Source organism: Monodon monoceros, unplaced genomic scaffold (assembly GCF_005190385.1).
Source record: "Monodon monoceros isolate NGI ecotype Baffin Bay Population unplaced genomic scaffold, NGI_Narwhal_1 Super_Scaffold_20, whole genome shotgun sequence".
NCBI lineage: Eukaryota > Metazoa > Chordata > Mammalia > Artiodactyla > Monodontidae > Monodon > Monodon monoceros.
This window is the reverse complement of record NW_021703777.1, coordinates 123,338,176-123,357,531: the sequence shown is the minus strand read 5'-3', so window position 1 is coordinate 123,357,531 and position 19,356 is coordinate 123,338,176. Positions and strand designations below refer to the sequence as shown.

Below are 19,356 nucleotides of genomic sequence, written 5' to 3'. Positions count from 1 at the left end.
AAGGAAGGAAGGAAGGAGGGAGGGAAGGAAGAAAGAAAGGAAGAAAAGAAAGAAAGAAAGAGGGTAAGATAAAATAAAATAAGGTTATTAAAAGAAAAATTATTAAGAAAAAAAAATTTTTTTAAAGAAAAAAAAAAAGACAGATAGAACCCTAGGACAAATGGTTGACAGCAAAGTTATACAGACAAAATCTCACACAGAAGCATACACATATACACTCACAAAAAGAGCAAAAGGGGAAAAAATAATAAATCTTGCTCTCAAAGTCCACCTTCTCAATTTGGGATGATTCATTGTCTATTCATGTATTCCACAGATTCAGGGTACATCAAGTTGATTGTGGAGCTTTAATCCGCTGCTTCTGAGACTGCTGGGAATGATTTCCCTTTCTCTTCTTTGTTCGCACAGCTCCCGGGGCTCAGCTTTGGATTTGGCCCCGCCTCTGCGTGTAGGTCGCCGGAGGCCGTCTGTTCTTCGCTCACACAGGACGGGGCTAAAGGAGCAGCTGCTTCGGGGACTCTGGCTCACTCAGGGCGGGGGGAGGGAGGGGTGCGGATGCGGGGTGAGCCTGCGGTGGCAGAGGCCAGCGGGACGTTGCACCAGCCTGAGGTGCGCCGTGCATTCTCCCGGGAAAGTTGTCCCTGGATCCCGGGACCCTGGCAGTGGCAGGCTGCACAGGCTCCCCGGAAGGGAGGTGTGGATAGTGACCTGTGCTCGCACACAGGCTTCTTGGTGGCGGCAGCAGCAGCCTTAGCGTCTCATGTCCATCTCTGGGGTCCGTGCTGTTAGCTGTGGCTCATGCCCGATCTTGAGAGTATTGAGTCTTCTACCCATAAACATGGAGTTTATCTCCATTTATTTAGTTTTTTTATTCCTTTCATCAGAGTTTTGCAGTTTTCCTCATAAAGATCTTGTACATACTTTGTTAGATTTATACCTATTTCTTTTGGGGGGGGTGATAATGTAAATAGTATTTTGTTCTTATAAAACATTTTATTTATTTATTTACTTATTTTTGGCTGCATTGGGTCTTCATTGCTGCGCGTGGGCTTTCTCTAGTTGCGGCGAGCAGGTGTTACTCTGTTGCGGTGCATGGGCTTCTTATTGCAGTGGCTTCTCTTTGTTGCAGAGCATGGGCTCTAGGGGCGCAGGCTTCAGTAGTTGTGGCACATGGGCTCAGTAGTTGTGGCATGCAGGCTCAGTAGTTATGGCTCATGGGCTGTAGAGCACAGGCTCAGTAGTTGTGGCACACAGGCTTAGTTGCTCCATGGCATGTGGGATCTTCCCAGACCAGGGCTTGAACCTGTGTCCCCTGCAATGGCAGGCAGATTCTTAACCACTGCCACCAGGGAAGTCCAACAGTAGTTTGATTAATTAATTTCAAATTCTACTAGTTCATTGTTGTTATATAGGGAAGTGATTGACTTTTGTATATTAACCATATATCCTGAAACCTTGATGTAATTGCTTATTAGTTCCAGGAGTTTTTGTTAATTATTTATGACTTTTTACATATACAATCTTGTCATCTGTGAACAAAGACAGTTTTATCTCTTCTTTCTAATTCAATATGTCTTTTGTTTCCTTTTCTTTTCCCTCAGGCTTTGTTTATCTCTGAATGTCTCCCTCAATTTTGAAGGGCAGTTTTGTCAGATAAGGAATTCTCAGTGGATGGGGATTTTTCCCCCCAGCACTTTGAATATATCAGTCTACTGACTTCTGGCCTCTGAGAAACTGCCTGATACTTCTTGTATGTGATGAGTCTCTTCTCTCCTGCTGCTTTCAGGATTCTCTCTTTGTCTTTGGTTTTCAACAGTTTAATTAGTGTCTTAATGTGAGTCTCTTTGGGTTTATCCTACTTCAAGTTCATTAAGCTTATTAGATTTGTAGATTCATATATTTCATCAAATTGGGAGCCAGTATTCTTTCAAATATTCTTCCTGCCCCCTTTTTCCTCTTTTCCTTCTGTGATTCCCACAATGTCTGTATTGGGCTAGTTCATGTGTCCTACAGATCCCTTAGACACTACTAGTTTTTTCTTCTTTCTTTCTGTTCCTCAGACTTGATAATTCAAATTGTTCCATCTTTAAGTCTACTGATTCTTTCCTCTTTCTTCTGTTTGATGAAATCTGCTTTTGAACCTTCTGGTGTATTTTTCATTTTAGTTATTGTATTTTCAGCTCCAGAATTCCTTTCTGGTTCCTTTGTATAATTTCTATCTCTATTGATAATCCTGTTTTCTTCATACATTGTTTTGCTATCTTTGTCTATATCTTCCTTTATTTAGCTCTTTGAGTATCCTTAAAACAGCTGTTTTAAAGACTTCATTTTGAAAGAATGGAACCCAGGCTTCATCAGGTACATTTTCTGTCAATTAATTTTGTTCCTTCAAATGGCCCATACTTTCTTGTTTCTTTGTAAGCCTTGTGATTTTTTTGTTGAACAATGAAGATTTGAATCTTATAAAGTGGTAACTCTGGAAATCAAATTCCCCCTCTTCCCCAGGGTTTGCTGTTTTTTTTCAGCTATTGTAGGCTGCTTCTGTGCTCAGATAAGCCTGAGGTAAAAGCTTAAAGTCCCCTTAGGTTTTTTTCCACATCTTTCCTTGGGCATGGGTGGTAATTTTCTAAATTTCCCTCATTAGTGGTTGTTTTGGGTTGTTTCATCCCCAGGCAGTGGGGATGAAACAAAGGCTACCGGACTCTGTGTCTGTACCTTGTTGACCAGAGGCAGTTAGCAGTCAACACAGAACACCAATATTTGGAGGACAAGGTCCTTATTGCCTACTTTGGATCCAGCAAGCCACACCAGAGGTGTGGGTTGCCATCTTCCCAAATGCCTGTCACAGGGCTGGGGCAGTGGGAGATGGCCACTACTACACCAAAGGCTGACATCAACGAATATTAACAATTTACCAGACACGCTTTCCCCTGGAAGCTTTAAGTGTTCAGATAGACTGTAGAGTTCCAAAATAGTCAATGCAGACAGTTTCTGCTGATACAGTTGTTGTCCAAGTGGTGGGACAGATTCCTGTTCCTTCCCATTCTGCCATCTTCCTGACATTACTCTCCTTAGTGGTAATTTTTTTAATGTAATTTTTTTTTATTGTATTCTGACATGTGTCATCATTTAAAAGTCTGCATAACTCAGTTAATCAGTTTTTCCAAATGACCAATTCATGATGTTACAAATGCATGCATAGACAAAAAGAGCCATTCAAAGTGGAAGAAGTCCAATAGCTTTTAATGTAACAGAGTATGAAAAATTCACTGAGTAGAAGAAGGTCACTTATATATGGTTTAGATTCTACACTGCAACTAACTTTTAAAAAATTACCACTTGTTCAGCTTTGGTATAATATCAAAGAAGAATACCTACAATTATCTGAAAAGGCTATTAAAATACTCCTCCCTTTCTTGGATTTTATTCCTCTACATCAACAATAAAAAAACAAATTATAAGATTGAATATAGAAACATATGAGAATCCAGTTATCTCATATAAAGCAAAACCATTAAACAAATATGCAAAACTTTAAAACAATGCCACTCTATTCAGGAATTTTTTTGTTTTGAGAAATGTAATTATATTTCATAAAAATATGTCATTTATGTTAATATGTAATATGTTTATTATTATTTTAAATGAATAAATATTTAATTGTTTTCAGTTTTACTTTTAAACTCAATTCAGTTTAATTTTTTATTTTTAAATTATATAACTCCCATAAACAAAAGCTCTTTGAGGTCCTCAATAACTAAAAGGATAAAGAGGTCCTTAGACAAAAAAGTTTGAAAATTTCACTAAACCGTATCACTTTTGATGCTTAAAATTCATTACAAACAGAATGAGCCGTGAATCTGAATTCATACCTAGATCCATCATAGAATTCTATGCTCATTGAAAATATCTTTCAAAATGAAAAAAAAGAAACCTTTTCCTGATAAACAAAAGCTAACAGAATTCATTGCCAACAGACCTGCGCAAGAAATGAAGAGCATTGTAAATGGTAAAAATGAGAATACATTTAAAATTCCTTTTTTTCATGTTAATTGTTTTAAAAGATAATTGTCTAAAGAAAAATAATAACAAAATATAGCAGAAAGGACAGTAGGAAAAGGAAATTTACTGCAGTACGGTTCTTATCCTATACGTGTAATGATATATTACTTGAAAATAGATTATATTTCAAAATGTATATTATAAACCCTAGAAGACCAGTAAAAAATAAGAGATACAACAAGAAGACAATAGTAGAGATAAAATAGAATCATTACAAAAACTAAGCTGATCCAAAAGAAAGTAGGAGAAAAGAACAAAGAACAGATGAGACAAACAGACTTTAAGACACTACCAGCACTGACATTAATGTAGATGGTCAAAGATATGACTGCTTACAGTGGGGGAGGCAGGGTATGCAGAGGGTACGGGGAGCTCTGTGTACCTCCCACTCAAGTCTGCTGTGTAGCTACAACTCCTCTAAAAGACAAGCTGGCGAACAAAATCCACCCCTCATTATTGTAACTACATACTTGCCTGTCATCTCTGAATTAAGCTCCAGAAAGGCAGGGACTGTACCTGCCTTGTTCCCTGCTACATATCAGTGCAACATTTTTCACCATTATCTACTGATCTCTAAATATACTGCTCTGACAAAAATAAATAAATAAAAGAAAAAACCTCTCAAAAAAAGATAATAACTTTAATAGATCTAAATTTTTTTTTTTTTTTTTTTTTTGTGGTACGCGGGCCTGTCACTGTTGTGGCCTCTCCCATTGTGGAGCACAGGATCCAGACGCCTCACGGGCCCAGCCGCTCCGCGTCATGTGGGATCTTCCCGGACCGAGGCACGAACCCGTGTCCCCTGCATCAGCAGGCGGACTCCCAACCACTGCACCACCAGGGAAGCCCGACCTAAATATTTTTAATCGAAGAGTACACATTTGTGAAAATTACTTTAAAAGGAAAAAAAAAAACCAAAAAACCTGTCCTACTGAATTATTCCTTAATATACTTATTGTAAAACTGTCCCATTTATTTCCCCTTCTTTGGCTTCTTTTTACTATTTTTTTGTTCTATTAATTTGCTAACATATTAATTCTTAAATGTTCCCAAATATCTAACTAGTAACTGTTTTCAACAAATTTAAAATCAAGAACAAAGCAATATTTGACAAATACGGTACCTGACAGAGGATGTTCTTGGCCCATGATCTCTGGAATCCATTACCCAACCAACATGACACTCTAGAGGGGGATTTGTACTATTTCTTGTTTTTCTCTTTCTTGGACTCTAAGGAAAAAGAAGTCAAACGTTCCAATTACCTTCAGTAGTGTGAACCTCACAAGTAAATTAAAAAAACCCTCTGACTGTAAACCAACTCAAATATTTTCATATGGTGGGTGACACATTATGAAATCATACGAAGTCACAAAACTCAAATATGTCACATACAAGTTACAAAACTTCACAAGACCCTTTGCTAGGTTTCAACACAAGGATTAAAAAAAATACAACTTAGAATGATTCCTCATTACACCTGATTGTCTTTAATTAACACTACCCATTGTAAAGAAGTTATTCCTTAACCTGAGAAGACATCGCTATGGTAAAATACCATTTTTTAATGAATTCTTGCAGTCTAAAATATACATTATTTTTATTGTTATAGAAACTAAAAAAGTATCATTTTGTAATGTTGAAGTATACAAACGGCAGGCTTTATATTCCTGGTGTTTTGTGTACCTTTACATCAATGGCTTTGGGTTCTTTAACAACAGGATAAAATCTTGGTGTTTTGTTTGGATCTTGTAATCTAGGTGTTCGAGGTGTTTTGGGTGTCCTTGCAGGATAAATTCTAGGAGATTCTGGAACTACTGTGGGTAATGAACGGGCCATTGTTGCTGAAGACATTTCTGAAACATCAAACAACTTCTGAGCTAATTCATCAGTCAAATCTGCAAAATAAAAAGCTGTTAAAAGGATTTAGGTGCTAGAAAAATATTTTACTTTGGGAACAAGGATAATTCTGAAATTCTCTATTCTCAGAGGATTTTTTCATCAGAAATATTTCAAATATATAAGAAAGAATTTTTTAAAACCACTTGTCTACACATCACCTACCCTATTAAATTTTAATTTTGCTTTATTTCTGACTTTTTTTTTAAAGAAAAATATGCTAAAGACCACTGTGTAACCTTTCCTAATCCCATTTTGCTTTTCCTCCTCAGAGATAACCAGGCTCTTAAATTTGGTATTTTTATCTATTATTGTATATATATAATAATATTATTTTGCATAATTAACTTTATATAAGTGGCATCCCACTATATTATTATTTTGCAGGCTTTTTCAGTCAGTATTTTGTTTGTGACAATTATTCAGGTCTATTCATATGGCTTTGGCTTATTCATTTTCACTGCAGAATATCATACTGTTATACACATATCAAAATTTATTCATTCTCCTGAAGACATCTGTGTTACTTTCAAAGTTTTGGTATAATCAATAATGCTGCAATGAACATTGTTGAACATGTATCTTTATACAGGTGTGAGCATTTCTCTAGGGTTTAGAACTGAAATGGAAATGCTGAGTCAAATGGCATGTGCATCTTCTGACTTACTAAATACTGATTGTCAACCTGCTTTCTACAGTGGTTTCACCAATTTATACTTCCAGCAGCAGCTTGTAAATGTCCCAACACTTTAACATCCTGCTCAAGGCTGGGTTTTGTGTAAACTTTTAAATATTTTTCCACCTCATGGGATTTAAAAGGTATTTGCATTTCTTTGGTTATTAGAGAAGTTGAGCATATTTTCATATAGTCATCACTCAGTTTTCCCTTTCATGAGCTTGCCATTTATATCCTTTTGACTATTTTTCTATTGGGTTGTTTTACTTAGTTTGTGAAAATCTTAAGATAAAATACTAAGTAAGCAAGCAGATGAATCAAGTAGTATTGTCAAAAATGCAGGCTCTATTTCTATGTGGTTTTTCTTCAGACTTATCAACTTCTTTTGATTCATACAATAACCTTTTGTTCACCTGACAGATATTATTGAGTACCTACTACTATATGCCAAGTACTATTCTAGAGGCAAGTTTGTAAACTCAAAAAGTGAACTTACCACTCTAAGACCTAGTCTCTCTGTCTTGACATTTTCCCTCCTAATCCATTTTCTTTACTGTTGCCAGAATGATTATTCTGAGGAGCAAATTAGGTCATTTCACATTTCTACTTAAAAATTTTCAGCATTTCCCTGTTGCCTTTGGAGAAGTATAGGCTCTTTATCATGGCATATAATACTTTCCTGATTTTGCCTCATCTATTGTCATTCTCCACTTCAATCTTGGTGCCCCAAATAGCAAGCTACTTGTTGTTCTTGTTTTCTGGCTTCATATCTTTTCATACGCTTTTTCCTCTATCTAAAAGTCCCTTTCCTTCATCTTCTTACACCCAGTTAGACTCATATCCTTCCTTTAATACCCAGCATGTTACTTTCCCTGGGAATGCATAGCATTCCTTAAACATCTTCTGCCAACAAAATTAATCAGTTCTTCTTTTGTACCACCTCTGCATTTTATCCATTTATTTTTAGATTTATTAAATTAAAATTTATTTTCTTACATATCATTCCATTAAATGCTAACAGTAAGTCTCAGTGCTTCCCTGAAAGCAAGGGCCAACATCTAACATGTATACCAGGCTGTACAACTGTGACTAGAAAAAAGTATATCCCTACCCAATGACTGATAAACTTAACTGAATTGTGTTAATGCTGTTTTTCTGTATAGCAAAAAGATATACAATCTCGGGAGTTAAAAGTAGGAGCATACAATGAAAATTATGGTAAATCCAGTGCCCTTGTAAAAGAAATATTCAAAGATCTAGGAGCAGTAACAACCCAGTAAGTAAGCTTCCTAGCATCTAGATTATGGTCTCTAAATTCCATTTCCCACTGATCCAGTCTCCTTAAAAACAAACAAACAAACAAACAAACAAACAAAAACAGTCTGAAGCACAAAGTATTATACGAGCCTAGGAAATTTTGAGCCAGAAAGCAATGAAGCTAAAAATGAAAATATAAGCATAGTTCATGAAAACATAGCAGCAAACTTTAGGGGACATCACTAGTGAAAACAATGACTGAACTGGATTAAGCACATCAAATAAATAAACCCCATGAGAGTTCATAATGATACTTTAAAACTTAAATCATATCTCTGGGTTGCTAGGGCACCAACTCATTATTCTGAAAATTATAAATTGAATACAAAGAAATAAACAAGAATTTATCCTTCCTTTCTTGTAAAAATTGAATTCCAGAGTAAACAAAGAATTTATAAAAAAAAAATTCTTCCTTATAGAATTCTAGGTTAAGAAATACAGAAGAAATAATAGAATTGGAAGGTGAATATTTTGCAACTCTAATGAAACAGAGGACCAGGGGAATATTCATCAGTAGCTGCTAAAAGCATGTGGTAAAACGTTGAGGAGAGATTTCACGAGCCATGAAAGAAATAACTGATATACTGACTTAATTAAAATGAAAACCTTACGCTTTGCGAACAACACTGTCAAGAGAACAAAAAGACAAGCCACAGAATGGCAGAAAGTATTTGCAAAAGACACATCTGATAAAGGACTATTATCCAAGATATACAAAGAACTTTTAAAACTCATCAATTAAAAAAACAAAACAAAACAAAACCTGATTAGAAAATGGGCCAAAGACCTAACAGACACTTCACCAAAGAAGAAATACAAATGGCAAATAACACATGAAGATACTCCACATTAGATATCATCAGGGAACTGCAAAGTAAGACGACAATGAGATTCTACTACACACCTATCAGATTGGCCAAAATCCAGAACACTGACAACACTAATACATGCTGGTGAGAATGTGGAGTAACAGGAACTCTCATTCATTGGTGGTAGGAATGCAAAATGGTACAGCCACCTTGGAAGACAGTTTGGAAGTTTCTTACAAAACTAAACATACTCTTACCATACAATCTAGCAGTTGCCCTCCTTGGTACTTACCCAAAGGAGCTGAAAACTTATGTCCACACAAAAACCTGCTCATGGATGTTTAAAGCAGCTTTATTCATAATTGCCAAAACTTGGAAGCTACTGGGATAGCCTTCAGTAGCTGAATGGATAAATAAACTGTCACATACCCAGATGATGGAACATTATTCAGTGGTAAAAAGAAACGAGCTATCAAACCATGAAAAGACATGAAGGAACCTTAAAAGCCTATTACTAAGTGAAGGGATCCAATCTGAAAAGGCTACACACTGGGTGATTCCAACTATTCAATGTTCTGGAAAAGGAAAACTATGGAGATGATAAAAAGACCAGTTGTTTCTAGGGGTTGAGGGGAGGGACAGATGAACAGGTGGAACACAGAGGATTTTTAGGGCTGTGAAAATACTATGTTTGATACTATAATGATGGCTACATCTCATTATACATTTATACAAACCTGTAGAATGTAGGCCAGGAGTAAACGCTAATGGAACTATGGACTTTTGGTGACTACAATGTGTCAGTGTAGGCTCATCAATTGTAACAAATGTACCACTCTGATGTGGGATGTTGCTATAAAGAGGCAACATCTTTCACCAGAGGGGTGATAGCTATGCAAATTGGGATCAGGGAGTAAATGGGAAATCTCTGTACCTTCCTCTTAATTTTGCTATGAGCCTAAAACTGCTCTAGAAAAAAAGCCTTTAAAAAAAAAAAGGTAAAGGGAAACTTTATGATGAATGGATCAGACTGATAGCATCTAAACCCAATGACCAGTCATAACATCACTAAAAGTGAGCCTGAAAGACATCATATGATGCAATGGGAAGTAAACAACTCCTCCTAAGAAATAGTCTTGCTATCAGAAATATAAAAATCCTGAATATACTAACTGTTCTATATCTAAATACCAGTTCACAGGAAATAGAGGAGATAAAGGGACATATGATGTGAAGATACAATCAGATAAATCTAGATAATAAGAAATTGCATGACAAAGTAATCACTTTCTTCAACAAATCATTGGCATGGAAAAACAAGAGAAGAGGAATGATTATAGATTAAAAGTGACTTAATGGTCTTATCAATCAAATGCAACGTGTGCATCTTGCTTGGTCCTGATTCAAACAACAAATTAGAATAAGATATATTTCAGACAATCAGGAACAACAAACATAAACTGGGTAGTAGATGATATTAAGGAATTATTGCTAATTTTATGTGAAATAATGGTACCATGAAAATTTATATATATATATATAAATTTGCAATATACAATGAAATATTTACAGAATAAATAATATGGTGTTTGAGATTTGATATGCAATACCAGAAACAGATGAGGAACAAGGTACAGATGAAAAAAGAATGTCAAACTATTAACAATTGTTGAAATTAGGTGAGATGGGTACATGGGGGTCCATTAGACAGTTTTCTCTGCTTTTATTTTTATCTGAACATTTCCATATTAAAAAGTTACATTTTATTTCAGTTTTATATTTATTTTATTCCAGGTTTAATTCAGTGTAAATTTTACCCACCAAGAAGAGTCCAGGTATACCAATTTTGTGATGACTAAGATCTATAGAGTACTTTTGTTATCTCAAAAGAAACATTTTACAAAATTTGCATAGCGTACCATATACCAATTTATATTTTGACAGGGACTTCCCTGGTGGTCCAGTGGGTAAGACTCTGCGCTCCCAAAGCAGGGGGCTCTTGTTCAGTCCCTGGTCAGGGAACTAGATCCCGCATGCATGCCACAACTAAGAAGCCTGCCTGCCACAACTAAGACCTGGCACAGCCAAAATAACTAAATAAATAAATATTAAAAAATGATAATATTTTGACAAAAAATTATCAAAAATAGTTAACACAATTTCAAGTACATAAAATATAGTAGATATAAACATTAAATTACTAGAAAAATAGGTAGTTAGGAAATAAGAATACATTAAAAAAATTTTTTTTGGTTGCATTGGGTCTTAGTTGTGGCAGGTGGGCTCCTTAGTTGCGGCTCAAGGGCTCCTTAGTTGTGGCATGTGAACACTTAGTTGTGGCATGTGAACTCTTAGTTGCAGCATGAATGTGTGATCTAGTTACCAGATCAGGAATGGAGACTGGGCTCCCTGCATTGGGAGCACAAAGTCTTAACCACTGTGCCACCAGGGAAGTCCCTAAAGTTGTTTTTTATCAAATATAAGCCTGGGATGATACATGAATATCATCTAGATATTATAACTTCTTTTTATCAAAATCATGGGCCATCTCTTGTACATGAATGTTCAAAATAGCATTTTTCATAATAGCCAAAACCAAAACCAAAAAAATCCAAATATCCATCAACTTCCAAATGGATAAACCAAATGAAGTATGTCCATGCTATAGAACACTACCTCACAAAAAGAAGTGAAGTACAAATATAAGCAACAACATAGATTAATCTCAAAAATATTATATTAATTGAAAGAAGCCAGACACATTGACTACATATCATATGATCCCATTTACATGAAATTTCTAGGAAGTGCAAAAACATACAGACAGAAAGCAGGTCACCGGTTACCTCAAACTGAAAATGAGTGCTGAAATTGACCGCAAATGATCGTGGGGGAACTTTTATTGTGATGGAATTTAAAAACTGAATTGTGGCACTGGTGTACAACTATACAAATTTACTGAAATTAATCAAACTATACACTTAAAGTGAGTTAATTTTATGTAAATTATACCTCAAAAAAGCTTTAAAACACAAAAGACCAGGCCATCTGCTCTTCAGGGAACCTCAATTGTGATTGACTACCATACAGTTTCTGCTAAAAGTTTATCAGAGAAGACTGATATTTCAGAGGATTAGGCTAAAGCACTGATTTTCAAAGTGTAGTCCCAACCAGTGGTACAGGATAATCAGGATAATCTGGGAACTTGTTAAAAATGCATATTCTCAGGTCTTACCTCGACTTACTAAATCAAGAAACTCTGGGTACAGAGTTCCTTGATTTAACAAGCTTTCCAGGTGAATCTGATACTTGCCAAAGTTTAAGAACCACTGGACTGAGGGGGGTGTGCTAACTATTTTGCTACTTAAGATTTTCCAAATGTTATTCCACCAAATCATTGCACACCTGCATACCTGGACCATATGTACCTTATCCACAGTCCCAATTGTCTTTAGACAGGAATTGCCTGTATAAAAACAGAACTTAATGTTATGCTGTTGGTGTTCACTGAAGGCTGATAATAAAAAGTGCTACACGAGGACTGACATTCTATTTTTTTTATGTAAATAAAATGTCACTGAAGCAGGACTCAGCAAATATTTTTCTGTAAATGCCAGATAGTAATTTTTTTTCACTTTTCAGGTCATAAAGTCTGTGTTAAAACTACTCAACCCTGCCATTGTAGTACAGCTATAGACTATATGTAAATGAAGGATATGGCCAAATTAGACCATGGCAGGCCAGTTTGGGCCTATGGGTAATAAATTTGCCAACCACTGAAACTGGATTTACACTTTGCCTGCAAAAAGTCATTATAACTATATTTCATGTATTTGATAAGGTAGAGGAAAGTATGAACACATCAAAAAGAGATACAGACAATAAAAAAAAGAATCCAATCCAACTTCTAGAGAAGAAAAATACAACAGCTGAGATTAGACACTGCAGAATAAAAGACTAATTAACCTGAAAGCATAGGAGTAGAAATTGCCCAAAACAAAACACAGAGGAAAAAAAAGACTGAAAAAAGACTGAAAAAAAAGAAGGCATTAGTGAGCTATGTGACTTCAAGTAGATTAATATACATGTAACTGGAATCTTAAAGGAAAGACTTAAAAGTACATTAAAAATTATTAATTTTTAAAAATTTAAACTGTTAATTTAAAATATGGCTAAAAATTTTTCCAAAGTTGATTAAAAATATGTAAACACATAGATTAAAAAAAAAAAACTCAATAAGCCTGGAAGAAAATCACATCAAGACAATCACAATTAAACTTCTTCCAACAGGTGATAAGAAGTAGTAAAAGCATCCAGAATCAATAACATTTATCCAATCTGAACGACAGAGCAAAAAAACAATTGGAAAAAAACTAATCAAGCCTCAGGAATCTGTGGAACAACAATACGTCCTTGAGAGGAGAGAAAATGCAGAACCAAAAAATTTTTGAAGAAATAATAGTTTAAAACTTCCCTAGTTTGGCTAAAGGCATGAACCTACACATTCAAGAAACAGAGAGAAGCCCATCAAGGATTAATCCAGAGAAATCCATGGTCAGACACATCACACTCTAATTGCTAAAAACTTAAGACAAATAAAAATTCTTGAAAGTGGCTAGAGAAAAAGAACTCAATACAAGTAAGGGAACAATCTGAATTACTACAAAATTTTTAAATCAGAAACTATGGAGGACAGAAAGAAGTGGCCTGACAGTTTTAAGTGCTGAAAAAAAAGAACTGTCAATCCAGAATTCTGTATCTAAGGAAACATCCTTTGGGAATGAAGGTGAAATAAACACACCATCATCAGATGAAGGAAAACTAAGGTAAATAAATCATAGTCAGCAGAATTTCTCTCAAGGAATTGCTAAAGAAAGTACTTCAAACAGAAGAAAAGGATATCAGAAAGAAACTTGGAACATCATAAATACAGGAAGAGCAAGAGAATGGTAAAAGTATAATATAGATAATAGACTATTATCCTTTTAAGTTCTTTAAAACATACTTGATAGTTAAAAGTAAAAAATATAACACTGATAGGACTTTCAATTTATTTTCAAGACTATACCACAAAGAAACTTATATGTAAGTAAAATTTCTACGTTCCTATTGAAGTAGTAAAATATTAATTCTAAATAAAATGAAAAGTTAAGTGTATCTAGAGCAACCTAATCCCTAGAGGAACTACTAAAAAAATAATTACACAAAAAAGGCATATATGGCCAAACTCACCCTAGATAAATTAAAATGTAATTAAAAAAATTACATAGACAGTTTTCCCTTGAACAACATGGGGTTAAATTTCGCAGGGCAGCTTATAAGCAGATTTTTTTTTCAATAAATATAGGACATGTATTTTCATTTTAAAGATCTTTAAATTAACTAAGTGTGGGAAAAGTTTGTGTTCAATTAGAGATCACAGTATGTAGAACCAAAAGAACTAGGGTTTGAGTCCTGATTCTATTCAAACTGTTTCAGCTTCTTATCCTTGCGTGAGTCATTTATCAATTCCTTGTTTTTGAGGGCGAGATAGCAGTATTTTTGACTATGTGGGGGGGTCAGCACCCATAACCCCCTAGATGTTCAAGGGTCAACTGTAACCCAAACAGGGCAAAGAAAGGGAAACAAAGAAACAAAATCTGAATCCAAACATAGCAATAATTACATTAAATGTAAACAATCTAAACACACCAATTAAAAGACAGATTTTCAGACTGAATTTAACAAAAAGACCAGTCTATATGCTGTCTATAACAAGCTCACTTCAAATATAATGAAATAAGTAGCTTAAAAGTAAAGGGATGAAAAAAGACACACCACATACCATACAAAGAGTAATCAAGAAAAAGCTGGAATGGCTATATCAAAATTAGATAAACGAGATTTCAGAGCAAATAAAATGACCAGGAATAAAGAAGGCAGTATAAACTGATATAAAGGTCAAATCCTAAGAAGATACAATAAACCTAAGGGTGTAGTACACCTAGTAAAAAGAGCTTCAAAATAAATGAAGAAAAAACTGACAGAAATTAAAGGAAAAACAGACAAATCTGCAATTACAGTTGGAGACTTAAACACTTTTCTCACACTAATAGAGCTAGTAGCCAAAAGAAAACTAGCAAGGGAATAGAACTTACAAACACCATCAACTAACTGACCCTAATAAGAATTTGTAGATACTCCACTCAAAAACAGCAGAATAGGGCTTCCCAGGTGGCACAGTGGTTGAGAGTCCGCCTGCCGATGCAGGGGACGCGGGTTCGTGCCCCGGTCCGGGAAGATCCCACATGCCGCGGAGCGGCTGGGCCCGTGAGCCATGGCTGCTGAGCCTGCGCGTCCGGAGCCTGTGCTCCGCAACGGGAGAGGCCACAACAGTGAGACGCCCGCGTACCGCAAAAAAAAAAAAAAAAAAAAAAGTTAAAAGTAGATCCTGGGAATTTAAGTTAATTAATTAATTAAATAAAATACACCTCTTGGGACTTTAATTCTATGATGTGGTGAGGAGCATAAATTATCAATTTTAATTTACTCAAATTAAACAACACAAAAAATCTTGTAATTAGACTAAACATCCTTAGTGGAATACCCTAAGAATGTTAAAAAAAAAAAAAAGTTTAAAAGTATAAAGTTTTTAAAATTTCAAAGCTTAAAAATTTAAAGAATTTTTTTAAAAGTAAGCTTCTTTTAGTATTTATAGTAATATTATTTAATATTATTGTTATTCTGAAGCTACTATATCGTAGGATAAACAATTCTGTTACTGTGCTTAGGAATGATATTTTTTTCACATAAGTAAAACGTCATACAAATATAAAATCTAACAAATTAAAATTAAAATCTGTAATCCTAAATTTGAACAAAAACTATCAATATAAATTTGTAATGTAATTTTCCTTAAAAAAATTTCCAAGCTCTTTCAATAGAAAAGGCCTAGAAACAATGACCAACTCAGTAGCAACTAGAGTACTGACAAAGCTCAACCACCTGGCAAACAAGACAGTTAAGAGTCCAACTCCAGGGACTTCCCTAGTGGTCCAGTGGTAAAGGATCCACTTTCCAATGCAGGGGACTGGAACTGCAGCTTCAATCCCTGGTCTGGGAAGATTCCACATGCCACTGAGCAACTAAGCCCGCACGCCACAACCACTGAGCCTGTTCACCTCAACTAGAGAGCCCATGTGCCACAAACTACAGAGCCCATGAGCTCTGGAGCCTGCGCGCCACAACTAGAGAGAGAAAACCCACATGCCACAACTAGAGAGAAGCCCGCACACCTCAATGAAGAGCCCATGTGCCGCAACGAAAGATCCTGCGTGCCGCAACTAATACCCGATGCAGCCAAAAATAATAAATATAAACAAATGAGAAAATAGTATTTTAAAAAAAGAGTCCAACTCTATTATCACAGAATAAAGCAATGAAAGGTGGATTTGGAGCTAAAAGTCAATAAACGGATAATTGGCCCAAGTATCAATAAGACAGTAGAGTAAAACCCATCTAATGTATTTATGAGATCAGAGTGATAATTTTCTCTTTTTTCAATTGAAGTATAGTTGATGTACAATAGTATATAAGTTGTAGGTGTACAATATAGTGATTCACAATTTTTAAATGTTATACTCCATTTATAGTTATTATAAAATATTGGCTATATTCCCCATGTTGTACAATATACCCTTATAGCTTATTTTACACATAATAGTTTGTACCTCTTAATCCCCTAACCTCATAATCCCTCTCCCACCTTCCCTCTCCCCACTGGTAACCACTAGTTTGTTCGTTATATCTGTGAGTCTGTTTCTTTCCTGCTATATTCACTAGTTTGTATTTTTTAGATTCCACATATAAGTGAGATCATAGGGTATCTGTCTTTCTCTGTCTGATTTATTTCACTTAGTATAATGTCCTTCAAGTCCATCCATGTTGCTGAAAATGGCAAAATTTTGTTCCTTTTTTATGGCTGAGTAGTATTCCATTGTATATCTATATACACCACATCTTCTTTATCCATTCATCTGTTGATACACACTTAGGTTGTTTCCATACTTTGGCAATTGTAAATAATGCTGCTATGAACATTGGGGTACATGTGTCTTTATTTTAAATTAGTGTTTTGTTTTTTTAGATATATACCCAGGAATGGAATTGCCAGGTCATATGGTGGTTCTACTTTTAGTTTTTTGAGAAACCTCCATACTGCTTTCCACAGTGGCTCCACCAATTTACATTCCCACTGACAACGTAGGAGGGTTCCCTTTCTCCACACCCTTGCCAACATTTGTTATTTGTGTTCTTTTGGATGACAGCCATCCTGACAGGTGTGAGGTGGTATTTCATTGTGGTTTTTTTTTTTTTTTTTTTTGGCGGTACACGGGCCTCTCACTGCTGTGGCCTCTTCCGTAGCAGAGCACAGGCTCCGGACGCGCAGGCTCAGCAGCCATGGCTCACGGGCCCAGCCACTCTGCAGCATGTGGGATCTTCCCGGACCAGGGCACGAACCCGTGTCCCCTGCATTGGCAGGCGGACTCTCAACCACTGAGCCACCAGGGAAGCCCTCATTGTGGTTTTGATTTACATTTCCTTGATTAGCAATGCTGAGCATCTTTTCATGTGCCTGTTGGCCACCTGCATGTCCTCTTAGGAAAAATGTCTATTCAGTTTTTCAGCCCTTTTTAAAATCAGGTCGTTTGCTTTTTTGATGGTCCATTGTATGAGCTGTTTATATATGTTGGATATTAACCCTTTATTGGTCATATCAGTTGCAAACAATTTCTCCCATTCAGTAGATTGTCATTTCCTTTTGTCGATGGTTTCCTTTGCCATGCAAAATCTTTTATGTTTAATTAGGTCCCATTTGTTTATTTTTGCTTTTATTTCCTTTGCTTTAGGAGAAAGATGCAAAAAAACATTCCTGTGATTTATGTCACAGAGTGTTATGCCCAAGTCTTTCTCTAGGAGTTTTATGGCTTCTGGTCTTACATTTAGGTCTTTAATCCATTTTGAGTTTATTTTGTATATGATGTAGAGAATGTTCTAATTTCATTATTGCACATGTAGCTGTCCAGCTTTCCAAGCACCATTTATTGAAGAGACTGTCTTTTCTCCACTGTACATTCTTGCCTCCTTTGTTGTAGACTAATTGACCAGAGATGTGTGGGTTTATTTCTGGGCTTTCTATCCTGTTCTATTGATCTGTATGTATGCTTTTGTGCCAGTACCATACTGCTTTGATTACTGTAGCTTTGTAGTATCGTCTTAAGTCTGGGATCCTGACTCCTCCAGCTCTGCTTTTCTTTCTCAAGATTGCTTTGGCTATTCCGGGTCTTTTGTGTTTCCATGCAAATTTTTAAATTATTTGTTCTAGTTCTGTGACAAATGCCATTGATATTCTGATAGATATTGCATTGAATCTGTTGATTGCCTTGGGTAGTATGGTCATTTTAATAATATTAATTCTTCCAATCCAAGAAAATGGTATATATCTCCATCTGTTTGTGTTGTCTTCAATTTCTTTCATCAGTGACTTATAGTTTTCCAAGTACAGGTCTTTCACCTCCTTAGGTAGGTTTATTCCTAGGTATTTTATTCTTTTTGATGGGGTTGTAATTGGGATTGTTTCCTTAATTTCTCTTTCTGATAGTTCATTGCTACTGTATGGAAATGCAACCGATTTCTGTATATTAATTTCATATCCTGCAACTTTACCAAATTTTTTGATGAGCTCTAATAGTTTTGATCACAGTGATAATTTTAAAATAAAACAAAAAAACCCGAAAAACCTCCTCATTGGTCAGCAAAGAAAGATGTAGAGAACCAGCTCATTACTTTGAAAACTAGTAAACAAAGTGAAAGAATTAAGCATTTATTCCCTTTCCTATAAGAACTCTATCTCAGGAAAAACAAATAGTCAATTAAGGGAAATCCTCTTTATGGAAGTAATCTACTAAATTAAGAAGGAATTATGAAAATAGAATTATCACTATTTTGAAGCCCCTTGTGAAATAAACCTTCAAGCAATGATTATCAAAGAGAGACACCAAAGAGAGACAATCGAGCATTATGTGCCTCCTGGTATAAGTATTCAACACAACATATGACATATTCTTGCTCAAATATGAGCCTCAATCTGATCAAGCCTCTGTATCAGAATCACAGTTAAAGAAAATTCAGGACCAGAAAATGGTTGGATGAAACCATGGGATGCAATCAGCAAAGTCCAGAATGTAAGAAATTCTACAGGACAAACAATCTAGTTTCTACAACAATAAAGTTCAAGGGAAAAAAAACACAACAGTATGAACCTATACACTAAAAGAGACATATCAACCTACTGCAAAGTTTGGAGTTTATATGGATTCTGATTTTTTTTTAAGTGATGAATGAGAAAATTTGAACACCAATTAGATATTTTATATTAAGGAATTACTGTTAATTTTAGATGTGATAATGGTACTGGCTTATTTATGTGTAAAATAGGTAGTCCTTATCTTATCAAAGATACATACAGAAATATTTAGGAATGAAAAAATATGAATAATATGATTGGGAGTTTGTTTCAAAATAATCCAAGTGGGAGGTAAAGAGAATGAGTGGAGT

The 19,356-nt window shown here is 35.4% G+C and overlaps 1 protein-coding gene across 1 annotated transcript in view; it reads right to left on the bottom strand.

Moving 5' to 3' along the window:
* The window catches only part of LARP1B (La ribonucleoprotein domain family member 1B), a 116,956-nt gene that overhangs the window by 22,944 nt on the left and 74,656 nt on the right, over positions 1-19,356 (bottom strand). The window contains exons 13-14 of the mRNA XM_029235817.1: positions 5,746-5,957; positions 5,186-5,292 (exon numbers count right to left, since the gene is read on the bottom strand). Coding sequence (XP_029091650.1) covers positions 5,186-5,292; positions 5,746-5,957 — 319 coding nt within the window. The remainder of the gene's footprint in view (positions 1-5,185; positions 5,293-5,745; positions 5,958-19,356) is intronic.